The sequence below is a fragment of the Lissotriton vulgaris genome, chromosome 12 (assembly GCF_964263255.1).
Source record: "Lissotriton vulgaris chromosome 12, aLisVul1.2, whole genome shotgun sequence".
Lineage (NCBI taxonomy): Eukaryota > Metazoa > Chordata > Amphibia > Caudata > Salamandridae > Lissotriton > Lissotriton vulgaris.
In genome coordinates, this window is record NC_141700.1 from 286,218,645 (window position 1) to 286,245,197 (window position 26,553).

The 26,553-nt window shown below is 49.4% G+C and overlaps 1 protein-coding gene across 2 annotated transcripts in view; it reads right to left on the bottom strand.

Annotated features, from left to right (window-relative positions):
- The window catches only part of LOC147673978 (uncharacterized), a 659,950-nt gene that overhangs the window by 212,676 nt on the left and 420,721 nt on the right, over positions 1-26,553 (bottom strand). For both annotated transcript variants that reach the window (XM_086945060.1, XM_086945061.1), the window contains one exon: positions 18,368-18,430. In XM_086945060.1, the coding sequence (XP_086801186.1) occupies positions 18,368-18,430 (63 nt within the window). The remainder of the gene's footprint in view (positions 1-18,367; positions 18,431-26,553) is intronic.

Below are 26,553 nucleotides of genomic sequence, written 5' to 3' on the forward strand. Positions count from 1 at the left end.
GTCCAACGCTACCAGCCAGTCTCCAGGGTCCAGGGCAGCTAAGACCTGAGCCAAAGTCAGCATCTTGAACTTCTCCTTCCGGAGGAAGCCGTTGACGCTCCATAGGTCCAAGATAGGGCGTAGGCCCCCTTTGCCCTTCTTGGGTACCAGAAAGTAGTGGGAGTAACAACCACACCCTACTTCTGGCCCAGGAACGCGCTCGATGGCCCCCTTGGCCAAGAGGGCCGTGACTTCCTCTTGCAGAAGTTGCAAGTGATCTCCCGACATGCGGTGGAATTGCGGTGGCATGGCTGGAGGGGTCGCCTGGAAGGGGAGGGTGTAGCCCCTTCGGACGATCTGCAGCACCCACCTGTCCGACGTGACAGTGCGCCAGTGGGAGAGGGGATGGCGAACCCTGCCTCCCACTGGCGTCACATGGGCTTGAAAACTCGGACTAGAAAGGTTTCGAGGCAGGTGCTGCGGAGGGAGGTGTGGACTGGCCTCGCCGTTGTCCCCAACCGCAGCCACGGCGGTTTCCACGGCCGCCACCGCGCTGTTGAACATTCTGCGTTGCGTGGCTGGCAGCACGTGTGGGGGCGCCCCTTCCTTGACCACGAAAGGAGCGAAAGGCACCCATTTGCTGTCGCGTGGCCCAATGACTTGACCGTAGCCCTGGAGTCCTTAAAACGCTCAAGCGCATGGTCTGCCTTGTCGCCAAAGAGGCGACGGCCATCGAAAGGCATGTCCAGAAGTGTGGCCTGGACATCGGCCGAAAGTTGGAAGACCTCAACCAGGTGTGGCGTCGAACCGCCACAGTCGTTGCCATCGCCCTGCCCAGTGAATCCGTGGTATCCAGCCCACACCGGATGGAATATCGCGCCGCATCTCGGCCCTCCATAAGGGTTTGGGCGAGTTTAGCCCGGACCTCCTACGGACATTGTGGCAGCACGTCCGCGACCGCGTCCCACAGGGAGTGGGTGTAGCGGCCCAAGAGAAAGGCGGTATGACAGACCGGAGCCCCAAACTTCGGGACGAGAACACTTTCTTCCCGAATTGTTCATATCTCTTGGATTCCCGATCGGGCGGAGCCGTCGGGAATGCGGTCTGGGAAGTGGAGGCCTGGATAACCAGGCTCTCGGGGTGGGATGGGTGGACAAAAAGCAAGGGTCGCCCGGGGCCGGGCGGTAGAGTCTGGCCACGTTCCTATCCACAGGCGGACCCATGGCGGGCTTGGACCAAGTGCCCACAAGAACGTCACACAGGGCCTCATTGAACGGCATCAGAGGCTCACTGGAGCTTGTCTGCGGTTTGAGGACCTCAGTGAGGAGGTTAGTCCTCACGGCCGCGACGGGGAGCTCAAGGTTTAAGGCCTTGGCCGCCCTCGTCAACACTACACTGTAAGTAGGCCCCTCCTCCGAAGCCACAGTTGGAGGGTAGACAAATCCAGTGTCTGGCGAAGTGTCAATACCACTGGCCTCCCCAAGCTCATATGTCCAGTCCTCTTGAGACTGGCACTCCAGTGCCAGAGGGTCCTCAGACCCCTCCCAGTCTCCCTCGTCACCCGTCTCCAGTAAAACAGGAGCAACAGACGGGGCCTCCTCATGGAAATAAAAATCTCCAAAGGCCGTCGGAAGCGGCGCCCAGCGGCGCCAGAGTCGTACCGAAGGGAACATTGGGGACGGCGTCCACAGTGGGCGCCGAGGGCGACACCCGTGGGGCCGGCGTCGGTGAGGTCGACCGGCGACGACCCGGATCCGGAAGCGGATCCGGTGAGGTCCTGTGGCGCCGGGACCGAAGTCGCCGGCGGCGTCGGGGCCGAAGCACCGGATGGCGTCGGGGCCGAAACACCCGACCGGCTAGGGCCTCCAGCCGGGACCGTTGGGCCCGGAGGCGCTACGGAACCCGACTGAGGGAGGGACCTCATGGCCATGAGGTACCGCTCGATCTCCTCCGGCGTCGCGCCATGCCCAGGGACCCGAAGGTGTGGGGCAGGCGGCAATACTTGGGACCCCCTCGGAGCCGCGTGGGTGGTGTCACCCGAACCCCCGGCCGCATCGTGCGAGCGTCGGGGTGGGTCAGAGGAACGATGACGTCTCCCTGACCTCTCATGCCTCTTACCTGAGGACTTGGATCCTGACGACCGATGTCCACTCCCGGAGCTGCAATGACTCCGACCCCGCGACCGGTCCCTCGACCTCCCGCGGAACCGGGACCTGGAACGGCGCGGGCCGACTGCCGGAGCTCGAGGCGCTTGCGGGACCGCTCCCGCCTAGCTTTAGACGTCAGGGCCCGGCAGTCGGAGCAGGTGCGGTCGTCGTGGTTGAGGCCTAAACACTTCAGGCACCGGCGATGAGGGTCCGTAACAGACATCAGTCGGTCGCACTTCGAGCAGAGTTTGAACCCGGGCATCCCTACCAGCACCGATGGAGACGAAGACTCGAGGAAAGAAATGATCAAAAAGATCAAAAAGTTTACTTAAAAAATGACTAGGGGTAGAGCTTCTCCGGATCTGCGCTAGCTGGCGCGGAAAAAAGAAGAACTGACGTCAGCGCGCATGGGCGGCGTCTAAGTACTCCGACGACGTCATTCCGGCGCTAACGACGCAGACGACTGACGCGGAGCCGCGGATGACGCCTACCGACGCGCAGGGGGATGCTGTCTCGCAACTCCACATGCCCAGCCTTTGACTCCTCCGCCACTCTGCAGTACTCCAGTCAGATCCTCGTGGAGGTTGGGGCGAGCGTCCTATGCTGGCACAAGCGATGCTTTGTTGTCCTGCTCGACTCTTGTCGCTTGTCCTATGGTAAGCTTCTTCCTCAAGACATAACCTTCCGCAGCTTTCCCGCCACCAAAGGAGGTTTCCCTCCATTGGGGGGGGGGGGGGGGGGGGATGTCAAAAAAACACAGGTAGCTCCCAGCTAGCATTAAGTAGCTATCCTGTAAACAACCCGGTCTACGAAATTTAGAAACTTTTGCTTGGTTGGATTAATAAAAGTATATCAAAAGTGAAATATTTTAGACAAAAATTTGTTTATTTTCAGAATCCATTACTGATATTTGGAGAAGAATGGCTGAATTTCCAAAACATATGTAAATCTGATATTTGAGTGAAATTATGTCACATTTGGGAGACCTTTTACAAATGTTACAATCTTGAGCCAGAGATATTGCTGCTGTGGCCGTTATTTATTAACCATGTGGAGGCATTCCATTTAGCAATGATATTTTTAGGTCTCGCCTATTATATCCCGTAGGGATAATAGGCGAGATTCTAGTAAGCGGTCCGAAAAGTCTACCTAGCTGAGGATCGCATACAGTTCATGTGAGGCAGGCGCGTGCACGTCGCACGTCGCACACCCACACCATTGCCAGCCACATCCCACACCATTTGTCTGAACCTCGGCATCAGACTTCAAAGGAAGCCGCCCCCGCTCCCCTCCCCCATCATACTTCAAAGGAAGCCACTCCCGCCCGATGCAATGCTCGAGCGGTGCAAACTGCCGTCAACTCTTATCACATTTCTCTCTTCTCTTTCTCTCACCCTCCCTCTCTTCCCATCTCTGCACCTCCTGCACTCATTCCCTTATTCTTTATACTTTCTTACCGCTTTCGCGCACCTATTCTTACATTCTTTCTTTTCTAGCCCTTTCTTCCTCTCTCTTGTTATTTTGTGTTTCTTTATATTTTACCCTTGGTCTCAGACAGTAAATTACACAATTCTCCACTGAATTAGAAAACAGAGTTAAGGTAAATCTGGAAAGACCAAAACATTGTCGCAGCATAGTGTTGTCTGTTACCCATTCCTCTTTACCACGCTGAATTTCTGGGAACGGTGTGAACAGTGATAAGTTCCACAAACTCAAACAGATAGGATTAGGAAGTGCATTTCTCCAGATGTGTCAATTTATTTACAAATGAATACTTGACTTGAATTTAATCTGATGTAGTCTGAACAAAAACCACTAGGGTTGTGCGAAATGTGTGTAATTAGCTTTTTTGTAATTGCGTGATATTTCAGTGAAATTATGCATAATAACGAGCAATGCAAAACTGCGTTTGATGATGTATATTATCCCAAAATGCATCTGCTTGTTCAATCCGGATGCAAGGAATAAGTTCACTCTAAAAATATCGCACAAAAACACAAACACTGAGAACAACAGTTGCTTGTATTCTGTCGTTTCCGCTGTTCCCTTGTACTTGTACTAAAGGTTTACAGTGAACGGCGTATAATTACGAAACGTGGATTAATAGCATAATTGTGGGAATTTTGTGTAACAATAATGAGAGAATACTGAAATTATGCAAGACTAAAACAATATAATGCAAATTTCTCCCAGGCGTACAAAAAAACTAGAATGTGATGGCAAGCAGTTAGTGCTAGTGACGAGCAAATTACCATTATCATGCATATTTTTATTGCGATGATGCAACTTGTTTCCCAGCTCTGCCGCTCCTAGATTGGCTAGATTTCTCCCTAGAGGCCTTATTATCAGTGGTGTAGCTGGCGCAGAGGTACCACGGTCCAGGATTGAGGAGCCCTCTGCACCCAATAACAGCAGTCTCTTCATATCCAACCTGGAGTCAGGGCGGACTCATTTTCTTTGCTTGCAGTTTGAGCCAGTGAACCATTCCGACGCCACTGCCTGACCTACTGTTTCGACAGGATTGTCCACATATACTTTGTTGAATATGTAGTTTGTGTGTACAGCGCTCTAAGGACCTTAGGTTTAGGTTCACATTAAATAAATCTCTGAATAATGTAAATACGTAACCCAGATGTGTGCCAGTTCAAAGACTAAAAATCTCTGTCCTTCAAGAAGTTGTCATTTTGTTTGGCAGGCCGTCCCATACAGCCACCCAGCATCAAGCACACATGTATTTTCTATTGTTGGCCCTGCGCGCGCATTCTAGCGCCTTGAGCAGTAGTTACGTATTTTCGAAGCACAAGGCATAAGGGAAGGGAGTATTTGCATGACACGGGAGGAAGTTGTTGGTTTTTCAGCGCGGGGCAGTTCAGAAGTGCGCAGCGCGGTGTCCAAAGTTCACATATCACTGACCCGCCCGTTATGGCTCTAGCTACAACAACAATTCAGGTGCAGCCGAATAACCCCTGTCATTGTCTCGGCTTGCCACAAAGTTTCCCAACTCAATGCTGCACTTGAATGACACTCTGTCATTATATGATATTTAGGTAATGAAAGGTGTAATTAGCTTTGTTCTGCTGCAAGCCGATCCCGCTCTGCATGCAATATAAAAGGTAATAAAATAGGTGAACTGGCATAAAAACCTGAATAAGCATATTATTCTGAGTAATTTCATAAGCAAAACCTGATGAAAGAACTGTGCTAAAAGAGGCCGAAGCGCTTCAAATCCCAACAAAAGGGCTTGTCAGTCGGTGCCGCGCTGCTCTGAAGTTTGTCAAAGCAGTGAGAGAGCTGATATGGAAGCACTCCCCTGCTGTGACGGCTTTTAAATAATTGAGAGCATTTTTGCGATGATTGCTTTTCTATTACAGTATCGTTATCTCCCTCTCTGTGGATATTGTGAGGTTAAGGGTTTTGTCTCATTGTCAGCAGCCTTCCGCGGCCGCTCTGATTCCATTTGCCACCAGCCACTTCACGCGCTCCGCAGGTCATAAACAGGACCATCTGCTCGTGAATCAGAATGCTGGCATGGTTGCCCAGCCCCCCTCCCAGCGCTGCCTGATCTTCTTCAAAGGCAGCTTGTAACCCGAGCTGCCCACTGCCTTTGCATTCTGAACTCTATCTTGTTTCTTCCTTTCAACAGTCTGCATCGTGGCTTGACTTCCTCTTAAGTCCTTCTTTCTTCTGTAGGGCGTGCCTTTCTTTGTTTGTTTTTCAGTCAGCCCTACCATTGGATTCTTTGCTTACCGACTCTGCGTTCGATTGCCCATACACTTCTTGGCCACTTGCGAGTTTTCCTTAGTTGGTTGACTTATTTGCGCACTCATTGTTCTACTTGTTTTCCTTCAGTCGATGTCTGTGAGCGCTGCAGCCCAAACAGCGTTGCCTTTCTATTCGTCAAAGCCTGTTGTCTTTTGCTTTAGATTATATTTTTGTTTTTGTGCTACTTAGTCTACCTACTACTCCCCAGTAGATGCACGTGTTTAAATTACGTGTATATCACGCTTCATCACACCCCTGACGAGACGTGACCTGCTCGGTTCCATTCGCCTTTGTGGGTGTTTGTGCTCATCTGCTTCTAACCATTTTGGGAACCTTTTCTTTGTATCTCGTATTGTTTACCTGCTTGCTGCTTGTCCAGGTTACAGCTGCGTGCTCCTGCTCTCCTGGGGGCCTCCACGGGCCCCTTCTGAGTGCTGCTCTTCTGGGCGACGTCAGCAGCCCCCATGCTTGCGTGCTATTTCACCTACTCTCAGTTGTCAGTGGATGCATTAGCTTTTCAGTGCCTTCCCTCCCCCCGTCACTGCGTTCCTTGTCCTGTGTTGTCAGTGTGAGCCCGCCTCCCCCACTTCCTGTAGTCTGTGGTCTGCTCGCTTCTCGCTTGCACACTTCAGTTCATTTGCTGCAGCTTTGGCAGCTCTACCCATATTTTGTGCAGTAACTGTGGTCCAGGCATCGTCTTCACCTGCTGGAGTCTGCCAAGCACCCACCGGCGGAGGACGCAGCCAATAGGAACCCTGCCTCCCCAAAGCATGGGGAGGAGGGAGCCTCTCGCGAGGCGTTGAGTCACGGAGGGCACTCGATTCATTAGGGCTGAGGAAGAGATTCTTTTTAGTTGAATAGGTAGTCCCCCTTCGCCTCCAGAATGAACAGACACTTTAGTTACCTTTCCACACATTCACGTATGTAATGTTTCCCAATATTCATTTTCCCAATTTATGTTCCCAGGAGACTCACCCTCACACACACGCCGCACCCGCACACACACGCCGCACCCTCACACACATGCCGCACCCTCACACACACGCCATACCCTCACACACACACGCCGCACCCACTCACACACGCCGCACCCACTCACACACGCCGCACCCACACACACACACACCCACACACACGCCGCACCCACACACACACGCCGCACCCACACACACATGCCGCACCCTCTCACACACGCCGCACCCTCTCACACACGCTGCTCCCACACACACGCCACACCCACACACACACACACACGCCGCACCCACACACACACACCGCACCCTCTCACACACGCCGCACCCACACGCCGCACCCGCCGCACCCACACACGCCGCACCCTATTCACTACCGCACCCTCTGACACTCCTCTTCCTCTGTGTCTGATTGTCCAGGCCGGTCCCAGGCTATCACCTAGCCCTGCGGGTGTAGTTTGTGGCCTCAACTGTAAAGAATCACCCCTCTTCAAAGGAGTTACAGTAGATCAAGGCCCCCACCCCATGAGATCCGTCACACCACACGCGTTCCTACTATCTGATAACGATCCTGTATTGTGATTGGGGAGGGGATTCTCACTGTGAGGGTGTGTGGGACCGAGCCTGAAGCGGAAGATTCCAGGGATGCCTTTTTGTACATCAAAGTCTTCACAATTATGTGTCACATTAAAAATATATAGCACTCCAACAAAGTAGTAGGATTATAACACTTTAATAACTTATAAATATATACAACGCACCAAAAACAGTAAACACGTTAAAAAAATTTTTTTTTTTAAACAAAGCAACAATGGGCTGCTGTGAGGTGGCGTCAGTAGCGGTCTGTTGTGCGAATAGTCCAAAGGCAGCACAACGCGCTGAGATCTGGACGGCACCCAGGTGATGTCCTTTACTTGCCGCACTGGTCTTGGCATCCTACAATGCTGCGCCAAAAAACGGCGTGGGGCGCCCCGGGGGGGGGGGGGGGGGGGGGGTGGGGGGGGGGAGGCGGCGTGAACGGGCCTACCCAGGTGGAGCCTTGTCTGCTGTAGTGGGGCGCCCCTTTACCGTTTCAGTTGCCATTCAGCGGTTTTCCGCCCGCTTTTGCTGCACTGTGCCTCATCCGCCATTCAGCTGTTTACCGCCCGCTCTTGCGGCTACAGCGTCTCGTCCACCATCCAGTTGAGTTGCGCCCGCTCTTGCGGCTACAGCGTCTCGCCCACCATCCAGTTGAATTGCGCCCACTCTTGCGGTGCAGCGATAGGCGGCTGCCACAGGACTCTTAAAATGGCGGCCGGCTCTTCGGATTTGGGCCTGGTCCACTGAAATGGCCCTCGGATACATTTGAACTCGGACATTTGCCTGCTAGGGCTTGGGCCCCATTCTCAAAAGCGTCCCCTCAGCCTTGAAGATTCTACAAAAGTCTTGGGGGCCCCCGACTCCCGCAGGCTTCCGGTGGGGAGCGGCTGCCATGATTGCTTGCGGAATGGCCACGACGGAGCTACAAGATGGTGGGGCTCTCATGCTGACGCCAGCTTCAGTCTGAAACATCCAGAAACACTGTAGACTACCAATTCGATGACTTCCGGTGGAGCCCCAACGTGACCCGGTAGGGAAGAACTTGCCCTCCCCTTTTTTGACTGATGGTTCTTGTTGCCTGTCCCCTCTGTTGTCATCTAACGGAACCTTTTTGGATTGCCGAGTGAGAAAAAAAAGGTGGGGCTTTCATCGTTTGCGAAAAAAAAATGTTTCAATCCAATGAAAAGTGTTATTTTTAGGTCATATGATCAAGCATTTCATCATTAGGAAACCAAAAGTAAAATGAACCAATGAAAAGTTTTATAAACAAGTCACATGACCTGTTATGCGGCTTTGGGCTATAAAAAGCCTACAAAATCCGTTGGCCTGTGAGGCGGCGTCAGTAGGGACCAATGTGCGAATAGGCCGAAGGCAGCACAACGCGTCGAGATCCGGATGGCACCGAGGTGGTGTCCAGCAAGTTGCCGCACTGGTGTGGCTATCCTACAATGCTGCGCCGAAAGACGGCGTGGGGTGCCCGGGGGGGGGGGAGGCAGCGTAAACGGGCCTCTCCCACCTCCCCAGGTGGAGGCACCTCATCTGCAGTGGGGCGCCTCTTAGCGTTTCACTCGCCTTCCAGCTGAGTTCCGCCCGCTCTTGCGGCACAGTGCCTCACCCTCCATCCAGCAGAGTTTCGCCCGCTCTTGCGGTACAGCGTCTCGCCCACCATCCAGCTGAGTTTCGCCCGCTCTTGCGGTACAGTGACACACCCGCCATCCAGCTGAATTTCGCCCACTCTTGCGGTACAGTGACTCGAACGCGCCGAGATCCGGATGGCACCGAGGTGGTGTCCAGCAAGTTTCACTTGTGTGGTCATCCTACAATGCTGCGCCGAAAGACGGCGTGGGGTGCCCATGGGGTGGGGGGGGGGGGGGAGATAGGCTGCGCAAACGGGCCTCTTCCGCCTCCCCAGGTGGAGGCACCTCATCTGCAGTGGGGCGCCTCTTAGCGTTTCACTCGCCTTCCAGCTGAGTTCCGCCCGCTCTTGCGGCACAGTGCCTCACCCTCCATCCAGCTGAGTTTCTCCCGCTCTTGCGGTACAGTGCCTCACCCGCCATCCAGCTGAGTTGCGCCCGCTCTTGCGGCTACAGCGTCTCGCCCACCATCCAGCTGAATTGCGCTTACTCTTGCGGTGCAGCGAAAGGCGGCTGCAACAAGACTCTCAAAATGGCGGCCGGCTCTTTGGATTTGGGCCTGGTCCACTAAAATGGCCCTGGGACACCTTGGAACTCGGACGCTTGCCTGCTAGGGCATGGGCCCCATTCACGAAAGCGTCCCCTCTTTTGACTGATTGTTCTTGTTGCCTATCTCTTCTGTTGTCATTTAAGGGAACCTTTTTGGACTGCCAAAAGGGGTTCTGGTCCGACCGCAGGTTGGTGGAGAGATTTTGACTATATCCTGGACCTGCCCGGCCTTGCCCAAAATGGCGCCGGTATAAATGGGACTCGTAACTCCTTGTTGTGTACTGGTTGCCCAACCTTGATATCACGAGATACGTATGCAGTTTTGAAGCACATGGCGGGCGGGGACGAGTACTGATTGAACATTTGGACATCCCTATTGATATTAAGTTCTGATGTGTTATTGATTACTGTACTATTGAAAGATCGAATTAACGTCACTCATGGTACTTGCCCGCAAATGTATATCTAGATAATTTTATTGTAAGTGGCCCTGTCGTACTTTAATTATAAAATGTACGCCACCGATTCCGCAACTGTTAGACACCTTAGTTCTTGCAACCTAATGGCCCGCCCGTTACGTTCTACTACAGTGTAAATGTCCCCTCATCATATACGATTCCAGTTTGCTCCGTGGCCGGCCCACGTGGTTATAGGCCCGTATTTGTATACTGACATTTTCACAATAAAGGTTTTTAAAACAAAACATGGTAGTAGTACCTTTTTTGGTAACGTTTTGAATAATAGCCACTGTTTTCGAATCAGTAAAAGGCAAGTGAAATAAAGCAGCCCGATTACATGACGGTTAAAAGGTATAATACGCAGGAACGCAGTAAAGATAAATGGTCAAGGGCTGTTGTGTTTTCCACTCCTGCAACATAAAGTGATCGATAGGAATTCGATATTCATGCCTATCAGCGACTAAGAAAGCAGGCCGAGCCTCTTTTGCTCAACGGCGCCCTCATGGGACGATGAAACGCCCTTTTTCTCGAAATAGGAATATTTTACTTGCAGGACAGTTGTAAATTTCCCGGGAAAATACACTAGCCTGGAACATTGTTAGTGATAAACTGTAAATGCATCTGGGTCCTTTGCTTTACAAGTCAGAGTGAGAAAAAAAAAGGTGGGGCTTTCATCATTTGGGAAAAAAAATGTTCGAAAGCAATGAAAAGTGTTATTTTTAGGTCATATGACCAAGCCTTTCATCATTAGAATAACAAAAGTAAAATGAACCAATGAAAAGTTTTATTAACAAGTCACATGACCTGTTATGCTTAAGTTACGCGCTGCGCTCTGGATCGTTTCCGGGAAGCAGCGCCTCGCGCACCGGAGCACTTCCGGGTGCGCTAACGTGGCGCGTCATATGACGCATTACGCGACAACGCAGGTCCAGAATATAGTCAAAATGTCTCCACCAACCAGCGGTCGGAACACAACCCCTTTCAGCAGTCCAAAAAGTTCTGTTAAATGACAAGAGAAGGGACAGGCAACAAGAACCATCAGTCAAAGAGGGGAGGGCAAGTTCTTCTCTACCGGGTCACGTTGGGGCTCCACCGGAACTGATCGAATTGGTAGTCTACAGTGTTTCTGGATGTTTCAGACTGAAGCTGGCGTCAGCATGAGAGCACCACCATCTCGTGGCTACGTCGTGGCCATTCCGCGAGCAATCATGGCAGTCGCTCCCCACCGGAAGTCTACGGGAGTCGGGGATCTGGGTGACTGTTGTAGAATCTTCAAGGCTGAGGGGACTCTTTTGGGAATGGGGCCCATGCCCTAGCAGTCAAGCGTCCGAGTTCCACGGTTGCCCAGAGCCATCTTTGCAGGCCAGGCCCAAGTCTGTGGAGCCGACCGCCATTTCGTGAGCTCCGTAGCAGCCGCCTGTCACTGTACCGCAAGATTGGGTGCAATTCCGTTGGATGGCGGGTGAGACGTTGTAATAGCAAGAGCAGGCGCAATTCAGCTGGCTGAGAGAGGCACTGTGTCGCAAGAGCGGGCGCAAGTCAGCTGGTCGAGTGAAGCGCTGGGGTGTAGCTGAGAAACCTCCACCTGGGGAGGTGGGGGAGGCTCGTTCGCGCCGCCTCTCCCTTCTACTGCACCCCACGCCGTCTCCTGGCGCAGGTATATATGATGGTCGGACCAGGGCACCGCAGGACGTGTCTTCGGGTCAAACGGATTGTGGGACAAGGTGTGGAGCAGGCGCAATTATCTCGGGGGCCTACGTCAAGTGGTTCAGGGAGGCACTGCATCACATTGTTTTCCAATGCAGTCAGGTCCACAAACAGCCCCCATTTACTTTGAGAATAGTGAAGCTGCAGCAGGTGCAAATAAGCTTCAGACAGTGTTACAAGCGTTGCTCGGACCCCTTAACTATGGCACCCAACATCCAGGACTTATGCCATTTGTGCAAGGCAGTGACATCGAAGCATCTCAGGGACCAAGCAACATACCATATCCAGAGTCCTTCCCACAACCTCTGCCTTCCTTCTTACCTAGTTATTGTTCTTTCACTCCCACTCCAGGCTTTTAGTCTGTGGATGGAAAACCATGAACCTACACTCACCTATGAAAATCTTACTATTGATGGTTTATTTTGAGCCCAAAATACAAAGGCTTGTTTGGATCGATGTTGCAGCAGGCTGCCATGTAAATAGTTATTTAATAAAACGTTTTACCCTGTTACTTTGCTGGTGTGTTGTATATATTTATAATATTTGCATAGTGTTTGTCGTTATTTTGGGTGGGGTGGGCGGCGGAGCCGAGCTGTCTTGCAGCCATCATGGTGTCGAGCTCAGTTCCTCTCACTAGTTTCGTATTTGTCATGAGGGGTTGTTCATAATGTTTCTATTTTAGCGAGGTCCCATGAGTGGCCTACTGATTTTGCTTGATTCCTTTTGTTTTTTTTTAACGATTTTTCACTATCTGCAAAGACTAAACACAGTATTGCGACTCTGTGCTTGTTTGTAAATAGAGAATGAACCAAAGAGAACCAATTCCAAAACAATAAATGCTAGGATAACAATCAATCAAATGGAGAGGGAAGCAGGCACGACGGATTACAACGGGGGCAAAGGCCTGTGTTACCTACCCTTCACTATCTGCAAAGAGAGAATACTCCTAAAAGAAAAGAGGAGGGGGGGGGCAGCGTTCAAAGCACATCAGCGTGCATGAATACGAAAATGTTTTTACCTACCACGTACTTGACATTTTACAGCTTTTGATATTTGCTATTAAAAACTATTGAAATTCACTGAAAAAACCATAGGTTATAGACCATATATAGTTAGGAATTAGCATTTACAAAACCTTGAAAATTCACTGAAAAAACCAAAGGTTATAGACCATATATAGTTAGGGATTAGCATTTACAAAACCTTAATTTACTCGCACAAAACCATTGAAATTCGCATATATAGTTAGTTGCACTAACTATATATCGCGCACCCGCAATCCACTGCTGATGATGTCACATATTACATCATTCATGACATGGTCAGTGACATCACTGATGACATCACTGATGACATCTCAAATGACATCACTGATGACATCACTGATGACAACACCCAGTGACTGTATGTTTCTGTAAAGTTAAAATATGTCTTACATATTGAAGAATGAGTGGATGTATAAGTGTCTGGATGAAGGATTTAGTAGGTGCATGACTGACTGTATGAGTGAGTGATTTAATGTGTCTCACTGAGTGCATGGGTTAGTGACTAAACTGTCTTAATTTGTGCATCATTAGGTCTGTTGTTCTGTAAACTGCTGCATGTGTTGATCAGTAGCTATATGAGTAACTATATGGATTATTGATTGGTTGCCCAAGTATTTGTATGGGAGACTGAGTGTGTTTGTGGGTGGCTTGGAGGTGTATGACTCTGTGCATAGATGTGTGAGCAGTTGATACACTAGATGTATGGGTTCAAAAGTGCATGTGGAAACAGCTGTATGGGCTGTTGACTGTGTGCATGAGTGTATTGGTGAGTGAATGGATTTCTCAGTGCTACATGTCAAATTAAGTACATATGTAAAACACAGTACATGTGAGAGTTGACATCTATAAATAACTGTGCATAAGAGCCAGTGAATGTGTGAGTGGCTGTATGGATCATTGTGAACATGTATCAGGGATTGTATAAGAGAGTAAATATGTGTTAGTATATGTTTGAATAAGTAAGGTGTGTATAACTGTATAGTTGAGAAAATGGAGGTGTGATTGATTTTTTGCATGACTGACTAGGTGTGTGAGTAACTCCATGGATAAGTGACAGTCTGTGAGTGTCTGTTTACACTGATTGTATCTAAGGTTATATTAGAGTCTGAAGAGGTTCATTGTATTATCACATGAATGATATCATCAGTGATGTGATCAGTAATGTGATCAGTAATGTTATTTGAGATGTCATCAGTGATGTCATTTGAGATGTCATCAGTGATGTCATTTGAGATGTCATTTGAGATGTCATCAGTGATGTCACTGACCAGGTCATGAATGATGTAATATGTGACATCATCAGCAGTGGATTGCGGGTGCGGGATATATAGTTAGGGCAACTAACTATGCGAATTTCAATGGTTTTGTGCAAGTAAATTAAGGTTTTGTAAATGCTAATCCCCAACTACATATGGTCTATAACCTATGGTTTTTTCAGTGAATATATATATATATATATATATATATATATATATATATATATATATATATATATATATTCCCATCCATGAAGAAAGGGCGGAGGCCAGAGGGGATTCAAAGTAGTAAACCAGCTTTAATCGGCAGGCATGGCAAAGCAGTAATTAGGCGGATGCATTTCGGCTAGATGCCTTCTTCAGCGCCCTGCGTTGCGTGGCCAGCTACACCGACTAGTCATAATGTTGCACCCCTTGTAGTGTAGGTCCAGAAGCTCCTCCCCCAAGCTTGTTACGCTCACCTGTTGCCTGCCGCAGGGTAAAGCGAACTACAACTCCCAGTATGCATGGAGTCAGTGCATATGGGTCGGCGGTGTGGGGGATGCTGTTCGTATGGCAGAGACAAAGTCCGGATGGTGCAGGTGGGTAGTGAAGCTGTACACAGGAGTCTACCAATGTCCACAAGTCCCTCCTTTGGTCTCCTCGGTCCGCTGCTGCCTTCAAGTCCAGGAATATATATACACACATATATAGACATATATATAAACAAATTGCGAAAAAATTAAAAGCAAGGGGAAGAACTCGAAATGCTTGCCCCAGGTAAAAAGAGACTCCACAAGAGGTACCAACAGCACCAGTGTGAAGCAGCGCAGGACACAACAATGTCAAGATACCTAAAAAGCGACAGCATCCCCTCAACGGGGACGGAACCCTGGCCACCTGTGAGTCAGGCAGGGACACGGACCACTACACTCATGAGGTAAGAGTGAGAAATACACAGACGTAAGTCTGACAGAAAAAGAAAGCAATATTGCCTTTTGTGTTGACTGAGAACCCACAACCAGTGAAACACCTGGAGTGGAACACATAACCTTTGGAGTAAGAGACAGAGACCTCAATCACTAGGTCACAGTGGGTCCGAAACAGCAGCAGAGACCAGTAGCGGAAGCACCTAAACATCTGCGTAGCAATAGCAAAGGGACTGGAGTCCCTGCCAGGGATATGCAGATGGAAATAGAAAACAAGGCAATACACAGCAGTGACGTAGCTGGCGGACATTCCACTACCTATAGGCAAAATTCCTACCGGGCCCGAGCCATGACGTAAGCACTTCCTCACACCAGGAATGGACCAGAATAGAACGCAGCCAAGAAATGGGCACAAGGAACACCACCGGCACCCTGTGACGGCGAACATATTCTATGTGTATACACATGACGAAGCCACACAGAACACAGAAGAAACAGTTCCAGAATGGAACAGAACATGCCCCCAAGGGGCATGTGCAGACAAGCAGAAAGAGCACAGCGAAGCCGAAAGCATACACCGGGGAGAGCCAGGCGTAGTAAAAACCCAAACACTTCGGGGAAGTGTGCCTCCACAGAGGCAGCAGAGAGCTACGGACCAACCGCAGACGACAACCCAGAAGCCCTAGGAGAGAGTCACACCAAACCTGTGGGTCTCACGAGAGGGGATGTCCTACCACAGTAGGAAGAGCGGGACGAATCGGGAGACCCGCAGTATAGACCAATAATAATCATTCCGAAGAAGTCTCCGCAGGAGCCTTCGAAACTTCCTGTGCCAGGAAGAGCAGCTATACAATAGCCAACAAGTACCCCACATAGGGTATAGCAAAACCCTAGAAAAGCACCTCTTGAGACGAGTTCTTAGGCAGAGGGCTAAAAAAGAAATGCAGAAACAGCTGGCCAGCTGTAGCAAAATAAGGACAAGACGGAGAAAAGCTGCACAGTCCATCTGGGCAATAAAGACTTGAACCCAGAGACGGAGGAGCAGAAAAGTGACAATACTGCAACTAAAAGCCAAAGTCCACAACAAGGACCATGGAACTCATGGAAACTCAGACATGAGATGTTGAACCGCCGAGTCAGCATGTCGGTCGAACAAGGTGACCCATCAAAAGGCAAACCCCTAAGTACTCCTGGACATTGGCAGGGATACAGCCATTGCGCAGTCAGGCATGGTGACGCAGAGAAACTGACCGGGCCATAGCTCAACCCACCGATTCAGTGGTGTCCATGGCCGACCGAATGGAAAATTGCACCATATCCCACCCAACACGAATCAACTGATCCAGGTCAGTCCGAAGACCCTCTGGAAGAGTGGAAAGGAGGCGCTCGACCGAGTCCCAAAGGGCAGAAGTAGCCTGTGCAAGCACATTTTCAGGGATCTAAGGCCTGCACTGGTGGACGCAAATACATGGCGGCAACTCGACTCCAACCATCGAGACTCCCAAGTGGCAGGGAGTAACGGAGATGGGGCAGAAGGCAGCGAGACGGAAGCCGCCTGAATTATCAGTCCTTGAGCCATAGGATGGAGGGACAAACAGACAGGGTCATCTGGATCAGGGCGATGTCGATGAGCAATAGCACGATCCACGGGTACCCCGAAGAGGGCCTCTCCCAAGTCCCCAGAAGAATGTTGTATAGCGACTCACCAAAAGGCAACAAGGGCTCCACTTACATGGTGCCTGGTGGAGCAAATCCAGCAAGGGATCATCGGGCAGAGGGACTGAGTGTGGCTGCACTTGTAAAATGTCCGTAGCCCTGCGAACTGCAATCGCAAAAGCCGCACTAGCCACCATGGCCATTTGCGTTGGTGACAACAGGTCATCCGTAGGGTACGGCATGAGGCAAATCCTGCCAACAAAATGTGGGGGCTCTACAGCCCAAGGACATCTTTGGCCCTGCCAGTGCATGGGGGTCCTGCCCAGAGGGACAGCGAAACAACCCTGGGGGTGACCAACCCACAGGGCCCTCCTCCGTTTCGGCCTCCACATCCTCCACCAACTGATGAACGGCCAGGGATGGCACTGGCATTGTCTCAACGTCTATGATCCCCGAAGGAGCCTAGTCTGTCCGGACCGGCGTCAATGCGACCTCCACCGAGGTGGGAACCTGCGGCAAGGAAAGGAGTCCACTCGGAGTCAAGAACTGAGCTGCAGCCTCAGCCGGTGTCGGTGCAGGGAGCCTCACAGGGCTGTACGGAGACGACATGGAAGGCATGGACGTGCAAGTAGGATTCCCTTCCGGGCCATGTACAGACGTCGCAGCGACTCTGGTACCGGAGTCAGGGTGCTTGACCTGCTCAGAGGGGGAACCCGCCGGCGAAATCCCGATCTGAGCCCCTACCCCGTGTGTGGGGCCCGAAGGCGGGAGAGGAGGAGACCCAAAGATGGCTAGTAAGGCCCGAGAATAGGCCTCCATCTGGGCCCTAGTCGCCCCAGCCTCAGGAAATGGCGGGTAAGTGGAGGTCGACTCCTGAAGGCCCATGTCCGGTGGAGACCGGGAGCAGCGGGCGCCGCCGTTGCGTTAAGTCGGCGACCTCTGTGACTTTTTTCTTGTGCTTACCTGCAGCAGGAGAGCGACGTCTGCAGGAACGACTATGCGACCTGTCCTGAACCGACCGTCCAGCACGAGAAGGAGACTGACGGCGTGAGGACTCCGAATGGGAATTCCGGGCAGACAGCAAATTCATGCGACGTTCCCACAGGGACTTCGTCTTCAGCCATCAGCAGGCGCCCACTCCTCGGAGTTGTGGTGCTCTCCCAAGCACCACATACAGATCGCGTGTGGATCTGTCGCCGACATCTGCCGCTTACAGGATTCACATGCCTTGAAGCCCAAAGGCAGCACACACTTTTACCGGATGCCGAAGGCATCGAGAAGGCCTGAAAAACAAAAACAAAAAGCGAGAGGTAGCCGCTTCTCCGGATCTGCGTTGGGATGGGGAAAAGAAGAAACCTGACGTCAGCGCGCCAAGAAGGACTTATATGGTTCCACTAATGTCATATCCGTGGATGACATCAGGACGGAGCCATGCGATGCCGCCTCCCGGCACGCAGGGGTACTAGTGAAGATTTGTTCCGGATCCAATCTGACACCTGGGAATATTCTAAGTTAAGAAATATGCGGCTAGATGTCTCTATCAGATATATGTTTCAATATAGAATGCTCATATTTTTCTTTGTAGATGTATTTTGGTTTACAGTTTGATTGTTTGCTAATGCCATAGTTCATTGACTGCCGACCTGTTTATTCTCTTGTCATTTAATACGTTTAAAAAGGGAATTTAAAAATTGAAAAAAAGTGTAGATACTCACGAGTGCAGCTTTATAAATCCCTCAGTGACATTCTCTCCCTCTTCACACAACAGACTCAGCTCCCTGTGAGAAACATTGAACATATTAACACCTAAAATGACAGCAATTACAAATGATATGCCTGCATTATGCAATCTGAGTCAAGGGATGCATTCCTCATCAAAGTTTGTCTGGAGATAGCATTTCAAAAGCAGAAAAACAAATCAGATCGTTCAAATAATTAATTGGCAATTATTGTTTTTTCATTTACTTCCCATCCATCCCTCTATGTGTTTTAACTCATTTGTGAGTTCTGCTAGTTCTAGCTCTTTAGCCAAAAAAACTTTCAATTTTGACCCTAATTGTTCTCATGGCAAGTTAAGGTTAGAAAATAGCAGCATGCAAAATGTTCAGGCCGAAAACCCATCCCTCGCTGAAGGGGTCAAATATAACATGGGACCACCATTCGTTTTTATTTGGATTAAAATATAGAAGAGCGTCCAACCTCTTGGACATGGGTGCACAGTTTTTTCTTCTTTAATGTTAGCCATGGAAGAATAAAAAGTAAAGATTCTCCTTGGCAGCTTTCAACAATGTACCAACTGTTTTACTCGGTATGGAGCTCCGCTCTAACACGTGAAAGACATTGCCTTAAAGGATCTTTGTTAAATTGCGGTTTTCTCTTTTAACATCCTCGACTGAGTGTTTCTCGGTGTTGACCATTACTTTAGGAGGAACCAATACAGAGGGTTTGAAGTATCACTGCTTGCCTCCGAATTTGTCTGCACCTGTTAAACAAATTGAACATGTCTGCAAGAGTGCTACTGCATTACCTGCATACAGATGTGCTTGTACAAAAGAAGATGCTTTAAATGTGCCATATTTTAGAGTAAGTAGTTTTATGCTCTTTAAAAGGCTTAAATGCATTACAATGAAAAACCCCACCTCTAAATCTCACATTACTTTAAATAATAATCTGGTCATTGTGGCCAGGCATTAATGATGGCTACATCCAACAAGTCTGTTCAATTGTCCTACCCTGGATAGTTCTAGCCCCTTGATAAACCTCCGTAAAAAAATTGTTGTCCAGAAAGTTTCATTATTGATTTGTGTTTTTGGAACATTAGAGAAGTTAGCTTGATTATATTTCTTTAGGACATTGCCCATTTGGATTCCGGGATCGATGTTCAGACTACTGAAATCCATGATAGTGGGATTTCTCTGGGGCTCCGGTAGACGAAGGGTAGCCCAAGCAACACTAGTGAGGCCGAAAGCTGAAGGCGAACTGGCAGTACCAGATTTTGAGCTCTACCATCTAGCAGCACAACTCCAAGTTTTAACTCAAGAAATCGCAAGGGAGTTTAGAGGCCCGGAACACATGAGGCAGGGGAATCCAGAGACACGTATTGTCGTTTATAGTTCTGCAGCAAAAGCTTAACGTTAGAGATCTCTCGTTAGAAGAGAAAACGCTGAGGTTATGTTGGAACCGTGGCCAGGGTAGGGTTGGGGTACTACACCCCTATGCTCCCGAAATCCCACTGAGGATGATAACAGCCTTACCCCATGGTGGAGATTGGACTCCCCTGTTGGAATGGGAACAAGTAGGGATTCAGGTATTGGGCGACCTATACGAGGATGATGAGCTACTGACCTACCAGGTGCTGCAGGAGAGGTATGATCTACCGAGGGGGGGTTTGCTACATGCAAGTCTGGTAGCAGCAATTAGGAAACGCTGGCAGGAGGGAACAGTGGAGCCCAAAACGACTATGGCATGTCAGTATGCAGTGATGGTGGCAGGGACTTTAAAGGCAGTTACATGCCTCTATTCAAGGATGCTCAAAGAGGAGCTTAAACCACTAGGTACGCTACGGGCAAAATGGGAGACAGGCATTGGGAAACTCATACCGGAACCCGCATGGGGACATATTCTTCGCAGGGCCTGGAAAAGAACTACGAACGCACGGTTCCAGCTGGTGCACTTCTTCATACTGCACAGAGCATACTTAACGCCAGGTAAGATTCAGAAATACTTTCAGGTAGAAGATGCAGCATGTCCTAGTTGCGAGAGAGAGGGGGTGGAATTGGAGCACATGCTGTGGAAGTGCCTATTGTTAGGAGGTTATTGGGAGGAAGTGGGAGACCTATTAAATGCAGTTACTGATCGAAGATTAGATTTTGACATAGCTACATGCTTACTAAATTGTTTTCCCCACACTCCCAAAACGAAGGTGACCAGTAAATTTGTGGACATGGGATTATTGCTAGCGAAAAGAGAAATAACAATGCACCGGAAGTCAAGGGAGAGCCCCAACAGAAAGAGATGGAAAGCTGAGCTAAGAAAATGGGCCAGTAGTGAAAGTGTTATTAGATTCCAACAGGCACGACGCTCGAACAATGAGAAAGCGTTGGAGACAGCAACGGCATGGGCGATGCTGGTGCAATTGCTGACTGATCAGATGACAGAAGAAGAATGAATGAGGAGTGTTGTTACATTCGGAGACCTTGTACATTGATGCTATTAATACGCTAGCACTGCAACAGGCCATGAGACGTGTTTTAGGTTTGTGCTTCATGTACTACACACCAGTGGCAGGGGGAGGGGGTGGTAGTTGGGGTTAGATATAGAGTAGTAAGTAGGTCAGCTGTATGCAGAAAGAAGCGTGAAGGGCACGAGTGGATTATAATGGCATTATCGAGCTGGAGAACTGGTGTGATAATTGATCATTTTGCTGTGATGTAACGTAACAGTTTTGACATTGATTCGAAGAATTATGGCGTGACCTGTGATGTATCTTGCAAGTTGTTAACAAACTACCAATAAAATATGTTTCCAAAAAAAAAAAAAAAAAAATTAGAGAAGTTAGCTTGTGTAGACATTGCTAATCCGGGCCGAATTTTTCTAGTCGATATTTTTAAAAATAGCGTTTATGTTGCTGTGATAATGTAATATTTCAGGAACCATGAGACCTATATGCTACATTCTGGTGTCAAAACATAGGTTTTAGGGTCAAGTAGTCTTATAGAGACAGAAAATAGAAACCCTCTAGCTTTTTCCAAAACGGCAGCTCTATGTGTTTCAGCCATCATTTTGGTAATGTAGTTTCATATTGTCTTTGTTTTAGGATTTCCATTGATTCAAATTCCTAAACATGAGCGATAGGAGGTAGCAGAGGAGCTTTACCTCCTGACAGTGTGTCTAACTACACAACCTGAGGACTCCTTCAACGAAGAAAAATGTGTCATAAGCCAAACCAATCCGAAAGAAAGGCTAACATTAACTGCGGTTGGGCAAAAGAGAGTTCAAGCTGCTGCAGAAATACGGCAAGAGGAAGTTCACAAAATACTGTAACTGACGGGTGAAGAGGATAACATATTTTATCACTGTAGCATGTGCTACAAGTCATTTACAATGAAAAAGAGCCTTTAAAAATGTGTCAAAAAATTGCAGAAACCAGTGAATCACAATAAGAATCAGTCTTCTGCGAAAGAGATGAAAACCAAACCCAATGCCCATCCACTTAGATCAATGGCTACCCCTCGTACACCTCCAACAACTGATCAGAAAGCAGAGGCTCTCTAATGTGTTATCTGTGGTTTAGCCAGAACAAGGGCCAAAGGTATTGACAAAAGAACAAAGTACAGATTATGTAAGTCTCAAAGGGCAAACATTTTTATTTGCAGCTAGTTTCTTCCAATATGAAGTTGTTAGCCGAGTAGCTGATCTAAACAGCAAGGTGAATGTATTTACAGCTGATTTGTTGGTTGGTTGGCTGATGGCTTTATTTCGATATGAAAAATATCATAAAAGCATTACAAGAAATATACATAAAAGTAGCACATCGAAGCAAAAAAGACTGTACAAGTTAAAAACCAAGTCAAGTAAGAGTTCTATAAGCTGTACAACAATAAGTTATTTAAAAAGAATTAAATTGATATAGACAGTCTTTTTGAGCGGATCAACCATGCCCATTTGAGAAATTTAGATACGCCACAAACTATGGGGGATGATGTATCGGTTAGTAAAATCCGTAAGGCCACCATATACTGGCGAGTTCCCAATTGTCTACAAAGAGGTTTAAGCCAGTGTCTTCTTGGGCGGATGTAATCAGGGCATTCGAAAAAGAAGTGAGCCACAGTTTCAGGCCTAGTTGTGCACAGTGCGCAGTGCAGAGACAACTGCGCGGGCGTGTTCCATCGTGAGAGCAGGTCTTCTAGTGGCAAGGTGCCTACTCTGAATTTAATGTAAAGTGCCCGGTCAGCTGAGATTGTGATTAGATCCAGATATGGCTCATAAGCAACAACGTCTTTTATTTTCAAGTAGGCTGCGGTGGTATTGCAGTGACGTGAGTTGCTGATGAGCTGGGCAGAGACCCACTCCCAATAAATTCTTTTCAGAGACGCTTTCGGCGGGGCAGATCGTGTAATCCAACATGACCCCAGACCTAGGTCTCCCAGGAGGTTTTTAATGTCCCTTAGCCACTTGATCTTGTGCCAGCCACCTGATTCCATCACCTCTGACAACCCATCCCCATAGGATTTCAGTTCTGGGACCCTCCACAAACGAGCCCATAGCAGTAGGGGCCGAAGGCGAGCCTGGTCCTTGATTGATTTGCAGCCTGCATCCAGGAGCACCGGCACTGTTGGAGTGCTCAGCGGAATGGCCAGAAGGTCCTTCAGAAATGTGTTTTCGGCCTTGGATAGGGCTTCCAGATTACCAAGGCCCCATAACTCAGCCCCGTAGAGAGATGCCGTGACAGCTCTAGCTTTGTAGATGTCGATTACTGGAGCCACACATTGCTTCGAAGAGTTAAGATACTCACTCAACAAAGCACCCCCCACCCTTGTGGCTAAGGGTCATTTTGTCAATGTGGGGTGACCAGCTCATAATATCACTCACGCGGATCCCTAGATAGTCAAATTCTGAGACTCTCTCCAGGGGGACAGAGTTCAGTACTGGAGGGCGGCCAAGCCTGCGTGGAGGGTGCATGGTCAAGTATTTGGTTTTGTCCACATTGATGACAAGCCCTCTTTTTGAGGAGAAGACCTGAAAACGGTTCAAAAGCTTCTGGAGGCCCTGGGGAGTCTTTGAAATGAGGAGGGTGTCGTCCGCAAACAATAGGGTTGGGATCTTCACGCCCCCCAGGGAGTCTGCTGGTTCTTCAAGCTGGTGCTCTACCACACCATTCACGTACAGGGAAAATAGTGTGGGAGCTAGTACGCAGCCCTGTCGGACGCCCCTTTTTACTGGGATCCTGTCGGTCTAATTCTGTCCCCATCGCACCTGGGCATAGTTGTCTTTATGTAGTTCGATGAGAAGCAGTAGAATATAGGGGGCAGCCCAAGACCCTGCAAAACCCTCCAGAGTTTCTCCCTAGGAACCAGGTCAAAGGCAGTCTTTAGATCTATAAAGGCCAGGTATAGACTGCCTTTGCCCAGTTCCACCACCTTCCAGTGTAGAAGCAATAGCCTGAACACTTGCTCAATAGTTCCTGTACCGGAACGAAAGCCTGCCTCCAAATCCGACAGTATGTGGTTTTCATCCACCCAATGGAGAATCCTCCCCAAAATCGCTTTACCCGCCACCTTCTGGGATGAGTCGATGAGGCTTATTGGCCTGTAGTTCCCCGGTTGGTCCCGACAACCCTTTTTGAAAATTGGAACTACCTCTGCCCCTTTCCACGACTCAGGGACAGGACCTCCCTCTAGGATGGCATTCAAAAGAGCAGAAATCAAAATGCCCCATTCGCCCGGGTAGGCTCGGAGAAGATCCCCTGGTAACCCATCAGGCCCAGCTGCTTTAAAGGGTATCAAGAATTTAATCAAGTTCGAAACCTCTCGTGCAGTGAAGGGGTCAGTGGCTCTGTCCGGTACGAATGGAGGATGGGAGAATGGGTCATCAAGGGGGCCTTCTACAGCTGTATATAGGGCCTTAAAGTGGTTAAACCACGATTGTGCCGGAATCGTACAGGTCCTCAAGGTGTCATCAGAACGATTCCTGCTGCCCACCATGTTCCAAACAATTCCACCGGCCCTCCCTCAAGGGAATCCAAATTGTCTGAGGCTGTGGCTAGGAGCTGCGAGATGATGGACATCTTCTCAGCCGAGAGCGTGAGATTAGCCCACTTCAGCCGCCTGCCACAGTTCGAGACAACTGATTCACCGGAAGTGGTAGCACAGACGGGCAGGCCCCCTATGCCCTCGAACCACCCAGGAGACAAGGCGAGAGAGAGCAAGTTGTGATCACTCTCAACGGAGGATATAATCTCCTTATCTTCCACCGAGCTCCATAGGTGGACGTCAAGCAGAATGTAGTCGATTCTTGACGTATGGTTGGGCCTGTTGTACGTATGGGCTCCCGCTTTGTCCGATCTAGTCCTTCCGTTAAGGGCCCTCAGATCAAACTCCATAGTGAGGGAGTTAATCTGCAGTGCCACTTCCGTCCATCTCTTAATAGGGCTAAGCTCTAGAACCGGTATTCCCTTCCTATAATCGTCCTCCTCCTGGTCTCGAGTGACTTCTGATCCGAGGGGCTCGAATGTGCAGTTGAAGTCACCCGCGACCAGGGTACAAGACCTATAGGCTGAGGATCTAAGCAAACCTTCTAGCAGGGCTATGGTGGGTGATTGTTTGCCTCCCTTAGTGCCCCGTGCATAGATATTAAAGATGTTAAGGATGACTCGCCCCCTGGAGTTTTTTAGGGTAATATTTAGAAGGTCCGGACTGTTTGTTTGGTGCTCCTCCACCCTGCAATTAAGAGAGGAAGATACCCAGATAAGCAGCCCTCCCGAGGGACGTCCCCTGCCTGATTCCGGGTAGACAGCAGGTGTATAGTGAGAAGAGTAGCTCGCCTTATGTAGGGGCTCCCTACTCCATGTCTCCTGGAACACGCAAATGGAGTAGTCTTCCACCAGAGCGTTCCAGTCAGGCAAGGCCAGCTTTCTGTCTAGTCCAGCTACGTTCCAGCTGAAAACCCTGAAAAATGGGTCCGTCACAGCTGCAACGCAACTGGGTGGGGCAGCACCACCCAAACCCACCTCTGTTAAAATAGTGTGGTCAGTGTCAGCTTCCCTTGGGTCCCTCCCCTCACCTGATTCTCGACTAGCCATTGTGGCTACCTGCTTCCCAGTTACAGTAAGTAAACCCATCAGTTTAGGGGATGGGTAGAGGACTCCTGCAGTTTTTAAAGCCCCCCAAGCCTCCCCCAGGGAGTCAGCAAGTCAGTATCCCCTGGGACCCCATCCCGGCCTCGGCCACACTGCATGCGGCTGAAACAGAGGTATAGCCGGCTGCCATTGACTACCAAGGTTGTTTTGGTAGGTAGCCACGGGGAGTTGGCCAGGACATTTCATGGGTGGTCGTGGGTAAAAGTATGTTAAGTCAACTACATTGATACCGGGTCCTCCCGTGACCTGCTCGGGATTGCATATTGCGTGAGCAACTCTTGCATCTTGGAAGTTGGCTATCACACAATCGCCCTCAAACTATTTCTTTCCCTGTCCAATCCATTCAACCCTGCGTACTCCAAGAATCAACCCATCCACGCCCCTAGGAAGGGGTCTATTGGCTTTTAGCCAGTGGATGGTTTTGTTCTTCAGTGCCTGGTGATTCTCTGGCTGAGCATCCTTCAGGACGGGGACATTAGTAAGGACTGCAACATATGGATGGCACTCTGGAGGGAGATTTACTGGTGGACATTTTCTAACCCGCTTCTGTGGTGCGGCTACAGGAGGATGGGCTTCAAGATGGCTCAATGTTGCATTGGACTTTAAGACCGGGGTAGCCACCCTAGCGTCGATAGTTTGGTGAGCCAACTTTTTAGGCTTGGCAGGGGCCCCTCCCACTTGCGACTTCTTTTGGTCAGGTTTGGGTTTTACATTCCTTACTATCGGGGTGGTACTAGCATGAACCTGGGCAGTGCGAGTTGTAGTTTTCGGTTTAATAGTAGCAGGGGTCTCGGAAACATTAGCCGAGTCCTTCTCTGCTGCTATATCCGATACTGACGCTGGAGGAGGTGTTGCCTGAATTGGGCCTCCAAGATCCCCCTTCCCAACATTCCCACCTGCATTATCCTCCCTAGATTTAAATTGTAATTTTATAAGAGTTTTCAGAGAAAAGAAGTTGTCCCGGGTAGACTGTTCAAAGCTGTCAAGCCTATTCCCCAGGCTCTTGACTTGGTCAATGAGCGGGACCAATAGGGACCTGACCAT